The 18,453-nt window shown below is 47.8% G+C and overlaps 1 protein-coding gene across 1 annotated transcript; it reads left to right on the forward strand.

Moving 5' to 3' along the window:
* Positions 1-1,043: 1,043 nt before the first annotated feature.
* ccdc9b (coiled-coil domain containing 9B) lies at positions 1,044-16,529 on the forward strand (the record flags this gene model as incomplete). The annotated part of the gene is made up of 13 exons (XM_083683455.1): positions 1,044-1,133; positions 2,523-2,627; positions 2,823-2,969; positions 3,275-3,424; positions 7,933-8,007; positions 10,315-10,499; positions 12,701-12,750; positions 12,951-13,001; positions 13,129-13,225; positions 14,861-14,894; positions 15,280-15,991; positions 16,095-16,177; positions 16,503-16,529. The coding sequence occupies 13 exons, from the start codon at positions 1,044-1,046 to the stop codon at positions 16,527-16,529; spliced, it is 1,806 nt and encodes a 601-aa protein (XP_083539581.1).
* Positions 16,530-18,453: the final 1,924 nt, after the last annotated feature.

Below are 18,453 nucleotides of genomic sequence, written 5' to 3' on the forward strand. Positions count from 1 at the left end.
TGAGATATGAAAGGTGAATTTGAAGTGGTTTTTCTGAAAATGGCTCTACCACCATTGGTTTGTGTGTTGCGCCCCGAATATACTGGCAAGTGGTTCTCCTTCTCAGATAAGTTTGAGACAACTGCAATAAAATGATTGGCTTCATGCTTCGCTAACTTGGTTAGCTAACCGGGTTAACCGAATGGCTACTACCCATTGTTCTGCCAGTACTGCAGGCTGCTGAACGGGTACTCGGGTATGTCTGGACTGTATCTCAGTGAGATGGATCCTCTTCAGAGGCGCTGGTGACACACGCCCTGTCCTGTCCTGTCCGGTCCGGTCCGGTCCCGGGCCGGTGAGACCTCGTCCGGCCGTTAGCGGGAGGCCGCTTGTCGTGTGAGGAGGCATCCATCTCCATCTCCGCTGCTGTCGCGCTGACGGCATCAGGATTTTTCGGATTCTCTGCATTCGCGTTCCTCCCCGGTAACAGATCCCCGGTAACAGATCCCCGGTAACAGATCCCCGGTAACAGACCCCGGTAATGAAGCGTCCATCTGTAACGCGTGAGCGGCCGTCTGCGTGTGACCTCTGCAGCGTGGAGGAACAGCGGTGTGTAGAACGACAGGCAAATGTTCACTCTGCTGATCCCCTGGGAATGGGTTTGGTCGATATTGTTTTGTAATATTTCGCGGATGGATGTACAGTAGGTGGCGTGTTTCTTTGTTGCGAGCCTGAGGAGGTGATATCAAGGCGGTAACAACTCTGAGCGCTACAGGAGATCTTTTCTGCCTGCAGCGATGAGACTGGACAACTCCTCCGGCGGGCTCGATCGGGGTGATCAGTCAGCCTGGGGGAGGTTAAATCACACTGGACTGTTCTTCCTGTATATAATGTTTCAGATGTCTATTTAAAAAAAAAAAAAAAAAAAGATTATTGTGTTTTCTTTTGTGACTATTTTGTTGTTGTTGTTTGTGATGTGAGCTGCTGTAACGCGGTTTGTGGATTGTGGTTCTGAAGATGGTTCTGATGATCATGGTCTCCCTCTCCAGACCCCCACTGACATCATGCTGAAGAGGGAGCAGAAGGATGTGGAGCTGGACAAGAAGATCGAGGCCCTCCGCAGGAAGAACGAAGCCCTGAAGAAGAGGCACCAGGTGTGTGTGTGTGTGTGTGTGTGTGTGTGTGTGTGTGTGTGTCTTGCAGTTGTTCATTGTAGTGCCTAATCTATTGCTTTCATATGTGCCCACTAGCCAGCCATCTTGGATCAAAACACACTTATCAGCTAGCTAGTTGCATTAGTATGCATTACTTGACAGGAACCTAATTTTCCAACCAGATGAGTGTTGTCATGGAGACAGAAAGCCGTATGTGCAGTTTAACTTCTTAAACTGAATGCCCTATTTCCTTAACTTCCGCCTAAAAACCAGACCCAAACTAAACTGCTTGTAACATTAGAAATATGATGATCAGATGCAAAAGCAGGATGCTTGTTGTGTGTGGATATGCTCAGATCATAGTTCAGAATAACATACTACACATGACAAGGAGATAAAGTAAACAATAATCAAATTAATAATCAAATGAAAGCAGAATTTGGGCCCAATTACAGGCCCGTCTGGCTTACGAGGTTTAATCATCAATGATGCCGTCATCATCAACCCAGACATCTGGCGTTGGAAACCCTAGAGGGGTCTGAAGGGAAAACTGTTTCTGTATTTAAGTGCGAGCTGACATCCGTCTTATCAGATGTTGCAGGAGGTCTCAGAGGACCGGTTTCAGTTTCCTGTGGTCAAATCAAATTTTATTGGTCATGTCCATCGCATGCAGTCGGAAGTGATATAGTGAAATTCTTTATGAATCTAGTTCCTCGTACAACAACAGTCAACAAGTCAATACATCAGCAATATAATACAGTGTGGTTGTAATAAAGCAATGTAATAAAAACCAGTGGTAGCAGCAGTGTAGGGAGCAGCAGTGTAGGGAGCAGCAGTGTAGGGTGCAGCAGTGTAGGGTGCAGCAGTGTAGGGAGCAGCGGTGCAGGGAGCAGCGGTGCAGGGTGCAGCGTGGGAGCAGCAGTGTAGGGTGCAGCAGTGTAGGGTGCAGCAGTGTAGGGAGCAGCGGTGCAGGGTGCAGCGTGGGAGCAGCAGTGTAGGGTGCAGCGTGGGAGCAGCAGTGTAGGGTGCAGCAGTGTAGGGTGCAGCGTGGGAGCAGCAGTGTAGGGAGCAGCAGTGTAGGGAGCAGCAGTGTAGGGAGCAGCAGCGTGGTAGCAGCAGTGTAGGGTGCAGCGTGGGAGCAGCAGCGTGGTAGCAGCAGTGTAGGGTGCAGCGTGGGAGCAGCAGTGTAGGGTGCAGCAGTGTAGGGTGCAGCGTGGGAGCAGCAGTGTAGGGAGCAGCAGTGTAGGGAGCAGCAGCGTGGTAGCAGCAGTGTAGGGTGCAGCGTGGGAGCAGCAGCGTGGTAGCAGCAGTGTAGGGTGCAGCGTGGTAGCAGCAGTGTAGGGAGCAGCATTGTCATCGGGGATCTCCTTTTGTTTTGATTCCGTGCAGGAGGTGGAGGAGGACAGGAAGAGGGCAGAGGAGGAGGGCATGGCACTGCAGGGCTACAAGGGCAAAGCAGAGGACCTGACCATCACCATCAACAAGTCCACTAGTGTGAGTCCCGCCTCGCATGCCGGGGATGGGAGCGGGAACGCCGGGGATGGGAGCGGGAACGCCACAGAGGAGTGCGCCCGCCAGACCATCACTTACTCATATTGACGACCGCATAAATATGTCATGTGCAGTGAGATTGAGTTGCTGTTGAGTTGTGGTTGTAAACATGGCTGTGTTGACATTTCTGTGATACAGGAGCCCCGTATGGTGGTGACCAAAACAGGCACGGGCGGTTCCCCGACCCCTAAAGGGGGGCAGCCTGGGGAGGGGGAGGGCTGCCTGCTGGGCTCGGGGAGAGGCAGGAGGAGGCAGCTGATGGTCACCATGACTGGTAACACCAAGGTAAAGAACACCTGTGTTAATTAATTAATTAATTTAGGATTTGCACACACACAATAACAAATGAAAGAGAAAATGAAAAGAAAACAAATTGTGCAGGGGAGGTTAAGAAACCCAGTAGGGCTTGTCGATAATAATAATTAAAAATGTTGTTATTAAAAATATAACATTAATATTATAATATTGATTAAATGAATGTGACCCCACATCCAGCGTGCTGTGGTCAACCGTAGTCAGATGTACTGTAACCATTTAGACTTTGATGATTTTCAGAATCGGTTTTAGAGTTGTCCTTGCGCTGACCACAGGGTAAGAGGGTGGTGAGTGAGCGGACAGAGAGGAAGCCTGGTCCCCCCGGCCCACTGGATGCGAAGAGCCCGGCAGAGGATGGTCAGCGTGGGGAGTCAGGAGGGAGAGGGAAGCACCCTCACACAGCCAAGAGAGACGCCGGGGCGCAGGTTAGCATTGCATGCTAACACACGCTACACGGTACCTCTGTACCTGTCCTGAACACAGGAGTCATGAAAGCCTGCTGCAGTGATGTCAGAGGCAGGGGACCTCCCTCGCTGCACTACCTAGAGATCAGACACGTCAGTAGTTAATCATATCACTTTCTCTAGGCTTTGTCAGTAGTTGATTATATCCACTTTCTCTAGGTCAGTAGTGTTTCTCGAGGTCAGTAGGGGTTTGTCAGTAGTCTGGACACCCCCCTGTCTGTACCTTGTTGTCTGGATGGCCGTCCCCTCCCTGTCTGTTCTCTCTCTCTCACGCCGCGGCCTTGTTTTACATAGATGTCAGACATGCCGGCCGGCCGGCCCCTCCCCTCCTGTGAAGGAGCACAAAGGCTGTTGGACAGGAGGAATGCCCGGGGGGCGGTGATTGACTGGAGGGGGGGGGGGGGGGGTAGGGGGGCAGGCAGGAGGGGCATGGCTGGGAGCGGTTCTATCACAGTAGTCTGGAGGGCCGTTCTACAAATATGATGATCAGATGCAAAAGCATTTAATCGGTAACACCTTGGAAGTTTTGTGTGGATATGCCTCCGATCATAGTTCAGAATAACAGAACATACTACACATGACGAGGAGATACATTTTTAGCAGCGTTTGGGCCTGTCTGGCTTAAGAGGTTTAATCATCAATGATGTTATCATAATCAACTCAGGCATGGGGGGCCGGTCTAGCTGCCTGCTGTCACCCTGCCCTCCGGGGTGGAGCTTAGCTACTGTATCTAAAGGAGCGGGTCCTCCGAACCCGTACTGCCTGTTAGACCCTCTCTCTACAGACGCCTGTTAGACCCTCTCTCTACAGACGCCTGTTAGACCCTCTCTCTACAGACGCCTGTTAGACCCTCTCTCTACAGACGCCTGTTAGACCCTCTCTCTACAGACGCCTGTTAGACCCTCTCTCTACAGACGCCTGTTAGACCCTCTCTCTACAGACGCCTGTTAGACCCTCTCTCTACAGACGCCTGTTAGACCCTCTCTCTACAGACGCCTGTTAGACCCTCTCTCTACAGACGCCTGTTAGACCCTCTCTCTACAGACGCCTGTTAGACCCTCTCTCTACAGACGCCTGTTAGACCCTCTCTCTACAGACCCCTGTTAGACCCTCTCTCTACAGACGCCTGTTAGACCCTCTCTCTGCAGACGCCTGTTAGACCCTCTCTCTACAGACGCCTGTTAGACCCTCTCTCTACAGACGTCTGTTACACCCTCTCTCTACAGACGTCTGTTACACCCTCTCTCTACAGACGTCTGTTAGACCCTCTCTACAGACGCCTGTTAGACCCTCTCTACAGACGCCTGTTAGACCCTCTCTCTACAGACGCCTGTTAGACCCTCTCTGCAGACGCCTGTTAGACCCTCTCTCTACAGACGCCTGTTAGACCCTCTCTCTACAGACGTCTGTTAGACCCTCTCTACAGACGCCTGTTAGACCCTCTCTCTACAGACGCCTGTTAGACCCTCTCTCTACAGACGCCTGTTAGACCCTCTCTCTACAGACGCCTGTTAGACCCTCTCTCTACAGACGCCTGTTAGACCCTCTCTCTACAGACGCCTGTTAGACCCTCTCTCTACAGACGCCTGTTAGACCCTCTTTTTAGTCCTTTTTTTTTAGGCCTGTTAGTCCTTTTTTTTTGGAGTAGGTGTAAATGTCCCCTGCTGGAGTTCCTGCATTTAAAAGCTGCCCCTAGCCTTCTCCCAGGTCTGCCGTTATCGCTCGTAATGCTGCAAATAAGAACAGGGGAAAGCTTTTAATTAACTGCTTGATTTGGGATCTTATGTTCAAGTTGTGCAGAGACCTACAGGAGACACACACACACACACACACACACAGACAGACAGACAGACAGACAGAGTGGCCGGCTGCTCTGTGAAATACCACATGGTCTCTGATTTACCCCCCTAGGGCACGCAAAGTCTCTGGAACAGCTGTTTGTGCTCCTGTGTTCCTGACTGTCGTCTGGCACACACACACACACGCGTGTGTACACACACACACACACATACCGCCCAATCAACACGCTGACGCACACTACAGACAGCTGATCCTCCAGCATTGTAAACACGCAGTCAGACTCTCTGAGCAGAGCTGTCTCTGTTGGAGAGGAGAGGAGAGGAGAGGAGTAGAGAGAAGGGGAGAGGGGAGGAGAGAAGGGGAGAGGAGAGAAGAGGAGAGGAGAGAAGGGGAGAAGAGAAGGGGAGAAGAGAAGGGGAGAGGAGAGGAGTAGAGAGAAGGGGAGAGGGGAGGAGAGGAGAGGGGAGGAGGAGAGGAGAGGAGGAGAGAAGAGAAGGGGAGAGGAGTAGAGAGAAGGGGAGAGGGGAGGAGAGAAGGGGAGAGGAGAGAAGAGGAGAGGAGAGAAGGGGAGAAGAGAAGGGGAGAAGCGAAGGGGAGAGGAGAGGAGTAGAGAGAAGGGGAGAGGGGAGGAGAGGAGAGGGGAGGAGGAGAGGAGAGGAGGAGAGAAGAGAAGGGGAGAGGAGTAGAGAGAAGGGGAGAGGGGAGGAGAGAAGGGGAGAGAAGGGGAGAGGGGAGGAGAGGAGAGGAGAGGGGAGGAGGAGAGGAGGAGAGAGAAGGGGAGAGGAGTGGAGAGGAGAGGGGAGGAGGCGTAGAGAGGAGAGGAGAGGGGAGGAGGAGAGGAGAGGAGAGCACAAAGTGGTTGTGTGGGACAGAGACTCTGGAGTGTTCTAGAATCACGTGTGTGTGTGTGTGGGGGCTGCATCTGCCTGGCCCATCAAAGTCATGTAAAAAATGTACAGCATGGACATGATATTCTGTAATTGTCCCCTTGTAGAAAATGTTCTCTGTCATGCGCACTGGATCAGTGTTTGAGCTCTGGCCAATGCCTTGATGATGTCCTCGTAAGTCAGCTGACCTTATCTCTGAGAAACGTGTTTCCACGTCGACCCTGTTTACCTAATCAGCCTGGATTCTGGGTATTCTCTTTTCTCCGGAACACTGTTTAAGTTCTACTCAGTAATTGAGTAAGCTGTCCTGTAGCTCATCTACTGTTACCACCTCACTCTGTCTAGCCTCTAGCTGTATGTCACTTTCATAGCTGACTCCCCCGCCCTACCCAGACTTTCTCTGATCCATTCTTCTATTCAGAGTGCAGGACCAGACCATCAGTGCAGCTGGGAGGGGGGGGGGGGTAACTGTACCCCTGAGACAGGATGAGGCACTGGGAATTGTTTTCTCTTAAACAGGATGAAGATTGGATTGGTCCCTGGGGTGGGTTGTGAACTGGGAGTATCCCATGGAAAGTGTTAGGACGAGGATTCGGGTCGTCATCGGGAAAGAGTGTGTGTGTGTGTGCGTGCCCGCCCGCCCGCCTGCCGACCCTGCCTACAGAACGGCTGTTTCCAGTCTCTGTTTCCCCTGGAGCCTCAGATAGTCTGCTCTCCTCTCCTCCGCCACATTGTTTCCCCATTCCCACCATCATGATGAAAAGAATGATTTAATCTAATTAACATTTGGCTGCTTTTTTTTTTGTTCTGAATGAATTCATTATGCTGCCAATGTGAGAGGGTTGGCAGGGTGCCAAGGAAGGGTTAGAGAGAGGTAGGAGAGAGAGAGAGAGAGAAGGGAAGAACGTGGGAGGGGGAGGAGGGGGGGTCAGTGAGAGTGGTTCTTTTTGTGTGTGTGCACTGGGGGAACAAAACCGGAGGCGCAGTGCCCTCAGACTGAAGGTGTCCTAAATCACTCCCTGAGGCAGCCTAACTAGTCCCAACACTCCCACTCTCACTGTCCTGGAGACGGAGTCTGCCAACGGCAACGTGAGACTGCGCTTATTCAGCGGAGCAGAACGCTGCAGATAGAAGTGTTGTATCGAACAGACTCAATTCTCAGTTCCACATGGCGGAGAATCGTGCCCATTCCGTCTTTTACACCTCTGTCCTCAGTGTCCGGAACGTTCCAGACCAGTGAACAGATCCATCGGTCTGCCTCTGGGAATTGGTCATTGTAGCCCTGGTCTGGAGTTGTGTTACAATTGCATGGAGATAGAATTTGAGTTTGACAATGAGTTTCACAACTGGATTATTCCAAGGGGCGTGTTTCAATGTTAGATTTGACTATTCTACTGTTTTGTCAGTGACAAAAACCATAATGTTGTCTGTCCACTTGGGGGCAGTGTAGTTCTCTTGTTGTTGTCACATCATTTCTTGCCAGTTTTTATGACAGCAATAACATTGGCAGCAGTTGGACCTGTAGTAGTATGATTCTTCTTTACAACTGATTAATCTAGAGTTTATAGACAAGGTCAATGGTAAATGTGTAGACAGTTATTTGCATGTACATATGGGAAGTCTCTTGTGGTTACCTGAATCAAATTTCTCTCAGTTTGTCTCTCTCTCCCCCTCTCTCTCCGTCTCTCTCTCTCTCTATCTCTGTCTCTGTGTCTCTCTCTCTCTCTGTCTCTGTGTCTCTCTCTCTCTCTCTGTCTGTCTCTCTCTCTCTCTCTCTGTCAGGATGAGGTGCGGCAGGTCCAGGGGGGGCTGACTGAAGAGCGCCACTGGCTGTCAGAGTGTGCCTCTTATTACCAGGTAAGAGGCCAGACCAGGCCAGACCAGACCAGGCCAGGCCAGACCAGACCAGGCCAGACCAGGCCCAGGGCTGTGACCCCACATGCTGCACTGCACTCGAGTTGACTAATAGACTTCCTTTTCCTCAAGTGTCTGACCCCCCCGCCCCCCCTGCCCCCACACCTCTTTCTCTGGTTAACATCCCCATGTGCCCCCCGCCCCCCCACCCCCCAGGGCAATGCATCCACTGTGCTTGATAAACAGGCAGAGACTCGGGAGGCAGTGCCGGGAACACAGGCAGAGGAGGACAGAACCAGCCACATGACAAGTGATGCTGATCATGTCCCAGGCACCCTGTTATCTTGGTTAGCGTGCAGCCCACGTCATGGCTTATGCAACTCCTTCGGTGTGTGGCTTGTTTTGCGTAAAGCCAGCGTTGCGTAAGGAGGACACGATCAACAGAGAGCCTTTGTACAGTGTTGTTAGAGGCGCCGTATGCTGGATTGCGCCCTCTTTTGACTGCAGTGGGAATTGCAACGACGATTCATAAGTGTCGTCATCTCCCCCTCCCTCCCCGTGCTCAGTGCAAGTGTTCACTGCTTTAACTGAAACAATGAATCTGTCAATCATTTTCACATTTGTATCCAGCGAATATCTTTGTTGCACGATCTTGAAACTAGCAAAAGGACCCGTGCAGTTGAAACGCGAGTCATTATTCAGTCTGGAAATGTTCGAGGGAGCAGAGCGGAAATGAGCCAGCCAGCGAAGACACACTCGCTGACCTCTCGTAAACCTCCTGGTTTGACATTACAGCCTTGTTCGAGTCTTGTTTGGGGAAACAGGACGTTTACTAGGGAAAATTGTCAGAATACATTTTACAAACTTGCAGCTACCAGTACAGTACAGTGCTGTAGGTAGCCAATTAGCCCCACACACACACAAGTCACAGGTTACGCCCACAGCAAGTGGTAGACCCCCAGAAACGTCCTGAACATTTTGGAAAAGCTCACCCAGGCAGTAGGGTAGGGTCTTAGCAGGTGCAGCCACTGTCTCAGACTGCCAGTGCTTCATAAGTAATGACTCAGCATGATTATTTAATGACAATTTCAAGGGGGGGAAAGCTACACATTGCAGCTTTAACTGTCTGATTTGGTTAACAAATACACATATGTTTTGATATTTCGGGAGATATCCATTAAGATAGCAATGATTAAGAGAGGTTCTATGGTTTAAGGTTGGCCACATTTTCAGGGTGTTTTCAATTGTAAATGGAGGTTCACAGTTTATCCCAGGGGAAGGAAGGAGGACAGCATGGATGAGAGTTCCAAGGCAGTCTTGGGTGTCTGTCACCACAGCAGCACCTGTCACCCTGTGAGGACGCCTCACGGCCACAGCCCAGGCCCTGTGTGTGAAAGCCAGTGTGAGGCTCCTCCCTGGCCCCTGCCGCCCTCCCCGGGAGCCCCCGCAGAGGCAGGAAATTGAAAGTGCTAATTAGCGATGTGGCTAACGGAGCTAGCGGGGGCCTGCCTGTTGGAACATGTGAGGCGTGCGATCCCCTGTGGCCCCCGCGTCCCCCGGGCGCCTGAGGAGAGGACAGAGGGAGGAGAGGAAAACAGAGGGATGAGCACGGACGCCATGTTCTCCGATACCGCCTGCAGGAGGGGGCGCATGTTTACCTGGCTCTGATTGGTCCACACCTTGGAGGAAAACATCGCCTCTCAGATGATTTCTCTTTGTGTCCTCTCTTGCTCACTATTCCACTATTTCTCTCTATCATTCTGTCTCTCTCTATCTCTCTCCCCCTCTCTCTCTGTCCCCTGATTCATTGCTTTTGTGTCCTAGCCAGCCTTTCGCTAAAATGCTTTGGCAGACAGAGTGAATGAAAGGAACCAGAGCCACAAATTGATTTTTACTCCCCTGGTCGGGGTCGCCACGATGTTCTGTATCTGGCTGTTCTGCACTAGCCCCCTGTCTGCACACTCTTTCAGCAGTGCTGCCTTTACCACTACCAGCCCTGGACCTGTAGGGTGGATCCAGCCAAGAAGGATCAATAATGTGTGAAATTAACTGACAACCACTGTACAGCCTAGGATGAGTGCCTGCATAGACGGTAGCTCAGCCTGGACTCCTAACCCATTCTCTGTCTTTCAGTAAGAACCACTGTTTCAGTTCTCACTCACTCCCCTCGCAGTGCCTCGAACCTCACACACGACTGTCAAAATGCCACTCCCGTAATTCAGGTCACAAGTCTACCGAAGTTTTGACACCCCCTCCCCCCCGACCCCTGTTGACTTGGAAGATAATTGATCCAGTCTTGTCTCCTCTCAGGACCCCGAGGGGCCAGGCCAGCCGGGTCAAACGGACCTCACCATCCCCACGTCCAGAGAGGAGCAGGAGGAGTACCTGCGCTGGAAGAGGGACCGGGAGCTGATCGACAGGGAACGCGTGGCGCGCCACAAAAACGACAAAGGCCAGTGGCGGCGGGCGTGGGACGTGGACAAAACGGAGAACATGTAAGCTGACACGCCGACCTCCGACCCTCCTGTCCTAGGCCGCTTTGCACGTCGCCTCAGCCTGCACTGTCCAATCATTTCAGTTCGTGTGCATGTTCGGCTGTTCCGTTTCTGTTTTGCATTCTGCATGTTTCAGCGCTCGTTTTCTTTCTCCATTTGATGAAATTGATTCCCGTTGCAATAAAACGTGAGTGTGGTCTTCTGTATGCATTTGTTCTCTGGTCTGTTTGTGTGCTTGGCGCCAATAAACACAATCTTGTCCCTTGCATGCTATACAGCCCCATGCTTTTTTTTTTCTTTTTTTTTTTTACATATTTATTAAAATGTATTTATTAACATAAGTGATATTCATTAACAGACTACCTCTGTTGACCGTTTGTTTTGTGCTGTGCCTTTGTTGATTCATGTTAACATGGTTTTATTGAATGTTGTCTGGGGAAGCGGAGAGTAGAGGGGCTATTACCAAGGACACTTAGTTGTTATACTGTAGTTGTGGCACGTATTGCTTGTTTGAGCAGTTTTGCCCTTTACCCAATGACTGGTTGCGAACAACCAGGCTTCTTCCTGTTTTGACACACTATCAAGAAATTAGAGCTAGCCTTGTCGAAGTTTCCACTGCTTGAGATATTCAGCCAACCCCTGTTCAGGCGCCTTCCTTCCGCGTGATTCTGATTTCTCTGTCACAAGACTCTGGTAAATCTGATCAAGTCTGATGTCCCAAGGCATTAATAACACTGCAATTAGACACACCACATTTTTGGCATGTTGGTGCCGGAAATTATGGTGGAAAAGGAGAGACAGGCGGGCAAGGAGGGATGTGTTTGTTTCTTGAAAATAAAAACATAAAAACACTGTTGCTAGATCTTAAATTTGAAAATTGCTTTGATACGATTTGACCTAAGGTATTTTCTCTGACCTGAAATACTCTTAACCATCCTTAACCATAGACCATTGAGCTTCCCCCTCCATCCATTAGAAGCCTAGAAACAGATGTTGTATATATTTGACTCACAGTGAACTATGACGCAAAGTAGTTGAGCTTCAAACAGTTGACCTCACTTTCTCAACAATGGTATGATTAATCATCTCTTTTAAAAAAAATATATATATATCTTAGGGCATATCTGCTTTATTGGGATAGAGACAGTAGAGATTGACAGGGAGAGAGAGAGGAGGGATGACATGCAGGATATGTCGATGGCCGGAATCGAACCAGGGACCTTGCGATGATATGGCATGCGCCTTAGTGTGCTACGCCACTGAGCACCCCCTCGATTAATCATCTTGATGAGTATAAGTGATAGGAATGCCAGTATAACAACAACAACAACAACAACAACAACAATGTTTTATTTGCCAATCAACTGTTTGAAATATTTTCTGCACACTGTGTTAGTACTAGACCTCGAATGCCTCCTCCTACCTCTCCAAGCACACATTCTTTGAGAGACTCTTTCCCTCGCTGTGTTTTGAAGATTTATTACACCGTTTTATTAGTATATGGAGTCTACCTCTTAACACAGCGCGATCCCTATAGCAAAAAAAACACCCCCTTCCTTTTGGATGTTTGGTAGATTTCAAACAGAACTTGAATTGCTTTGAGCGCTCCAGCGGCTAAATAAATAAATGTACTGTTTAGAAGAAGCATCCAACTTTAAAGAGACAAGGGAGCGGGGGGCTATTTTTATCTGGGGTTGGGATGCCTTTCCTTTTTTGGCAATGGTTTAAAAAAGGCCCCATAGGCTGAATAGAGGATGAAATGTCTTTTTGATCCAGGAGTTTAGATGTAGTCACTGAATGAGGGTTGTAGGGGCATGATTTGACAAAACACAAGTTCTCTCTGAACAGTGTCTAACTCTGCTTCTTAGATGAATCTGTGATGATTACATTACACATTACATTACAGTACACACTCATGGATATGGATCCTATTGACTGAAACTAAATCATCCCATATAATGAGGGTTAGTAGAACAATGCATGTGCGTGATCGATTGTCCATCTGATCGATCGTAAATGCACCGTCACTAACCCTGCTAAGAATTCGCATGTTTATTTTCGGGCACCAAACATAACTTATCCCGCAAGATAACACTGCAAGATAACTCACCCCGTTATCTTGCAGTGCAGCTGTTTATGGAACACGTTAGCTGTGTGTTGGTGTGCGTTCTTCCACTGTAAACCAAATCTCTGCTGTTAAGGTTTCCAGATAAAACCCCTGGGGAGAGAGACCGTGGGCCTCAAACCAGAGGTGAGACATTCAGCAAGACATCAGGACATACTGTACTAATGTAGTTAATCTACCACCAACCCAGAGTTTGAGATGTTAAAACTGTGACATTCCTGCCTTCATCTTCAACAATGATGATCATTCAGACAGACACACAATAAACAAGTGTCGATCGATTTCAAGCCACAACCAGTGGATAATTCAGCTTGTTTATTCTTCAGGAGGAAGAAGTGCAAAAAGAGGTCACCCCAAATCACATCCCGACACACAGCGTAAGTCAGAATGCTACTTCTGGGTATACTTAAGTACCCAAGCGTAAACTATGTTGAAGATTCTACAGTGAGTCAGACCAGGGGCAGAAGTGCTGTTCTGATGTTCACTCGATGTTTGTCTCTTAAGGTCATCACACGCGTGGCAAAGACAAGGGGGGGAAAAACCTTCCGGTGGTCAGCAGTAAGGCCAAGGGCAAGGACCGCCTGACGGGGAGGGCCAAGAGGTGAGTCCTACCTCTGTCCATGGTTCTGTAGCAGCCGTTGGTTAGAGAAGGTGAGTACTGCCTTTATCCATGGTTCTGTAGCAGCCGTTGATTGGAGAAGGTGAGTCCTACCTCTGTCCGTGGTTCTGTAGCAGCTGTTGATTGGAGAAGGTGAGTACTGCCTTTATCCATGGTTCTGTAGCAGCCGTTGATTGGAGAAGGTGAGTACTGCCTTTATCCATGGTTCTGTAGCAGCCGTTGATTGGAGAAGGTGAGTACTGCCTTTATCCATGGTTCTGTAGCAGCCAGCTAACGACACTTAGGTTGTGGGTTCGATTCCCGCTGGGACCATACATACGGAAATGTATGCACTCACTGCAATGTAAGTCGCTTTGGATAAAAGCGTCAGCTAAATGGCATATGTTATATATTATTATCTAGTCTGACAAGCATTGATTTTCCCCAAACAACTAAGACATTTCACGCTGCAGCACCATTGGGCTTCCCTCAGATACTGTACAGATGCGGTAAGGCTCTGACACCAATACTTGGGCTACAGAGGTTCACTTTTGTACTCTCTTGCACAACTTTGAATGGATGGATACAGTTTGCTGAACCCCAAAAACCTACATCAATTTTTAAACGTGCAATATGTAACTTTCAAGCCTTCTAATGGTGCCTTGAAATAAATATTTCATTGACGCTGTTTTGGTCCCGAAAAGTGCTTTGAGTGTATCGGGGGCGGCACAGGTTAGTTTACAGTTGGTCACGGTGTTCTAGGTGAGTGGGCTCACCGATTTTTCACCTTTCTGTCTCTGTTGGCTGCCTCTTCGAACTGTGCGTGCATGCAGAAACAGCACAGCTAATCTCCGACACTGAAAGTCTATTTCGGGGGGGTTATATTATTATCATTAGGGAGGATGTGTGTTTGGAACTTCAAACTGAATTTTAGAGGTGGCAGATTTCCAACAGCCACACGCACGCCACTCCATTAAGCCTCAGTGTGATTGGAAGGCTTTCAGTGTCTTGTAGGGGTGCTTGTGAGGATGAGGCAGGTGGCCATATGGTCAGTCTAGGTCCTGGGTAGAGAGAGAGAGCTGCTCAAGGGAGAGTGCTGTGTTGTCCAGACTTGGCCCTGAGAGAGGGAGAGAGAGAGAGAGAGGAGAGAGAGAGAGAGAGAGAGAGAGAGAGAGAGAGAGGGAGAGAGAAAGAGAGAGAGGGAGAGAGAAAGAGAGACAGAGAGAGACAGAGAGAGAGAGAGAGAGAGAGAGAGATGCTGTGGCCGGCCTACAGTTGACGGGGTATAGCAGCTGTGACTAAACGCCCAGCTGTGTGAGAGAAACTATTACAGTATCATCCTCCCCCCCTTCTCTCCCCCCTCCCTCCCTCTCTCTCTTCTGTGTCATTTATGCAGTATACGATCCCACACAATGTAGACGTCAAAATGGAATATATAAAGTGTCTTGTCTTTGTGCTTAATAAATAATAAAATGTAAAATGAAAACATTTATAAAAATAAATAAGAATAATATAATAAAACACCTGATCTGAGCTCTCTGCAATCTTTGGCTCACCGATTCAGTATATCATCTTACTTTGAATGATTCAGACCATTATGAATGCTGCTAATCCCAAAGCATGTTTTGAATATTTCAGGTGTGATGCTGATGAGGAAGGGGAACTGTTACAGGTGAGAGGTCCACAACGTGCACCTTTTATTACAGCACCAGTCAAAGGTTTGGACACACCTTCTCATTCAATGGTTATCTTATTATCTTATAATATTTTTTTATTATTTTCTACATTGTAGATTAATATTGAAGACATCAAAACTATGAAGGAACACATATGGAATTCTGTAGTAAACAAAAAAAGTGTTAAACAAACCAGAATATGTTTATATTTTAGATTCTTCAAAGTAGCCACCTTTTGCTTTGATGACAGCTTTGCACACTCTTGGCAAGTTTGTGTCCAAACTTTTGACTGGTACTGTATATTAAATACAGCTGTGCTTAATGCCAAGACATATTTTATCTTTATAAAATTACCATTACAATTTGTTTTTGTTTCTTTAGGCCTCTGAGACCAGTTTGGAGGAATTTCTGGAGGAACTTGATGCCTTGGATGACCCTGATGTGTATGACCCAACCACTGAAGCTCCAGTGGTCAAAGAAGATGATCTCAAAATGGAGTGTTCGCCATCCCAGGATGTGGTTAAGACCCCTGAGGTGGTGAGCAGTGCTCGTTCTGAGGGTGTGAAGGTGAGTGGACCTGCCACTTCTTCCCCGGATCAGGCAGAGGGGGCTCAGGCCTCCATCGGCACCCCAAGGGAGGACACACACAGCCTGGGTAAGGCTGAGGCCTTGTCCCCTCGGAGCCCTGAGAAGAAGGTCCGCTTCTCTGAGGAACTCATCGAGAGGGCCTACGAGAGGCCCAGCTTGGCGACCCAGAACTCTGCCTGTTCAGAAACCAAGATAGGCAGCTCTTTGAAAAGTACATGCAGTAGAGACAGCCATGAGGTGTTGGAGGAGCCTAAGCAGCCCCCCGAGAACTTCCAGAAGGATGCCGGTAAGACCCAGGATCAGGGGGACTTATCCGCTGCAGATGCCCACGCAGAGAGCTCCTCGAAGGGGTTGGAACAGAGGGAAGTCCCCAAGCTTCCTGATGCCTCCAAGGGGATTACCCCGATTACCAATTCACACACCGATGACAAAGCATCTGCCCCTCAGAAGGAGAGCTATGTCGTGCCTCTAGGGCATGCCAAGAGCAATAGCAACAGAAACACCGGTAAGCAAGGGTTTTGGCCACAGTCGTACACTGTCGTAGGCAGATGGTATATAGTACAGCATGGTCATTGTGTATGATGATAACTAATGGGTTTTTTACACAGAGGAGCTGATTGACTCCAGTCTCTCTGTACTGAGCCTGGAGTCAGAAGAGACGCACCCAGCCCGTAGCACCAGCAATGACAAGGTCAGTACACACTGGGAGAATAGGAGGATGGATGGATGGATGGATGGAAGGAAAGAGATAAACGTGTGATTCATTTCTCATTTGTGTGTGTATTCTTTACTGAGGTTCACTACTGAGGTAGTCAAGTGGACTAGAAAGAGCCTAGTGAGACAATGCATGTTCATCTCATGAACCACTACCGTGCTGTACCTGCATGACGATGCCTTACCACCCACTTTGTTCACACATTGTACGTGGGGGAGAGGCCTACCTTTGAGTGAAAACAATTGCAACTAACTACTATTACAAATCACACTTTTAACCATTTGAATGTTTTGTTTTACAGGCGAGAGAGAATGGGAAGATTGTCTAATGGACTCTTTACATTGAAATGACTTCTGATGTCTGTTTGTAAATGACTAAAACCAAAACATACCCATGTAGAGCATTTATCATAGGCCTTTTAGGTTGGGTAGCTTCCATTGCCTCTTTGAATGTGTATTGTGATGCATAAAGGTAATGTTATGTTATGTTTAGACTGTGGTCTGTCATGTTTTACATGGTGGGCCAGAGCCGGAACGAAAGCGAGAATGTTGTGTGTTTTGGAAAGTTTCCAAGATGGTTAAAGTTGGAGAAAGGAATGATTTAGGGAGAGGGTCAAATGAAGTCATTTTGAGCATTTATTTTCTGCTTGAAAATACTTTACTTACAAGCACTTTATGAGGTATGAGTATTGACATTGTCATACATTACTTGAGTGTGTTATTTGATTTGCAAACTTATATTGAATGGCTGTCTTTGTTTACATTTTTAAGTTTTATTAAAAGGCACCAGCCCTAATGCTTGTATTAACAAGTGTTCACTTCATATAAGGATGGTTAACCCAACTGACCTGTACATGCCTTTCATACAAACTTCATCCGCACTTGATTGTGAACCAGATTACCTGGTATTGTGCCAGATTACCTGGTATTGTGCCAGATTACCTGGTATTGAACCAGATTACCTGGTATTGAGCCAGATTACCTGGTATTGAGCCAGATTACCTGGTGTTGTGCCTGACTTTGCCTTAGCGGTAATTTGAGTAACGAAACACAATTAGCATTATATGCTAATCGATTATACACTGTCTGTATTTATGTAACTTCTCTAATTCTGAATTCAGTAGAGAAAGCCGACCTTTGCACTTATGGCATAATAAGCTATGAAATGATACAGCGTTCATACATAGAGTAGCTAGTTTACAGCTTGGTTTGGTGACGCCTGCCACCATTGTTGCATAAAGTAAAAAACAAAACAAGTGCTTTATTGTATGGGTTTACCGTGTAATATTTACTACTGTATGTGAAAACCTTAATGTTTTAGTTACCATATGAGCAGTGTTAGAAAGGAAAAAGATGGGATGCGTATGTCGTGGAAATCTCTTCAAATACTAAAGGGACACCACTTCACTTGGTTGGTTTAAATTCTATTTGCATTAACTAACTCGGATTGCACCGTCATTGTCTCTCAACTGAACTACCAAGCTTTTTATTTATTTAAATTTGACTTTGACTTACTTTGCTAAATGTTGTCAGAACAAAGTATGATCGAGAGCCTTACAGTCTAATGTTAGCTAACAAAGCATGTTCGTGTTTCTTTTAGACTCCTTCCTTATGCAATGCAGTGTAGCGTGTGGAATGTCCATGACACGGTGTTGACACGGTGTTGACACGGTGGCAGTTAACATCTAATATTGTCTTGAATTGCAAAACACATTGTCTGTTCCCTACAATATGATATGGTCTGAAAGGCAAAAGTCCTCAATCATCAAGACATTCAAATTAAAGCACATTGTCATACCTAAGTGACAAGCACCTGTAAGTAGGGTTGAGGTCATGTCCAACTGCTATTGACGTGATTGGCTTACTGGAGCTGTCAGATTGACAGCTTGAAAGGTGACAAAATATTGTTGTGATGGGATATGGATTGATTGTAATGGGATGACACCAAATGGAATACTGGACAGCTTGCAAAGAAACGTCTGACTTGAGGAGTGAGTAGCAAAATAGAACGTGGTGAAACTCAGTGCTGGATTTTGATATTCGTTGGGGTATTGAAAGTATTTGAATTTCCTCCATGACCAAAATTGAAGGAATCTGAATGAAGCTGATTCTGAGAGTTGAACATGGGGAATCATTTTGAGAAGTAGCAGCGGACTTGACTCCAACCATGATGCCGTAGTACGTCCGTAGTACGTCTTTTCAGTGCCTGTTCATTCATAGATAAGAGTTATGGTCCATGTGTTCAGTTAATTA

This window comes from Argentina silus, assembly GCF_951799395.1.
Source record: "Argentina silus genome assembly, chromosome: 13".
NCBI lineage: Eukaryota > Metazoa > Chordata > Actinopteri > Argentiniformes > Argentinidae > Argentina > Argentina silus.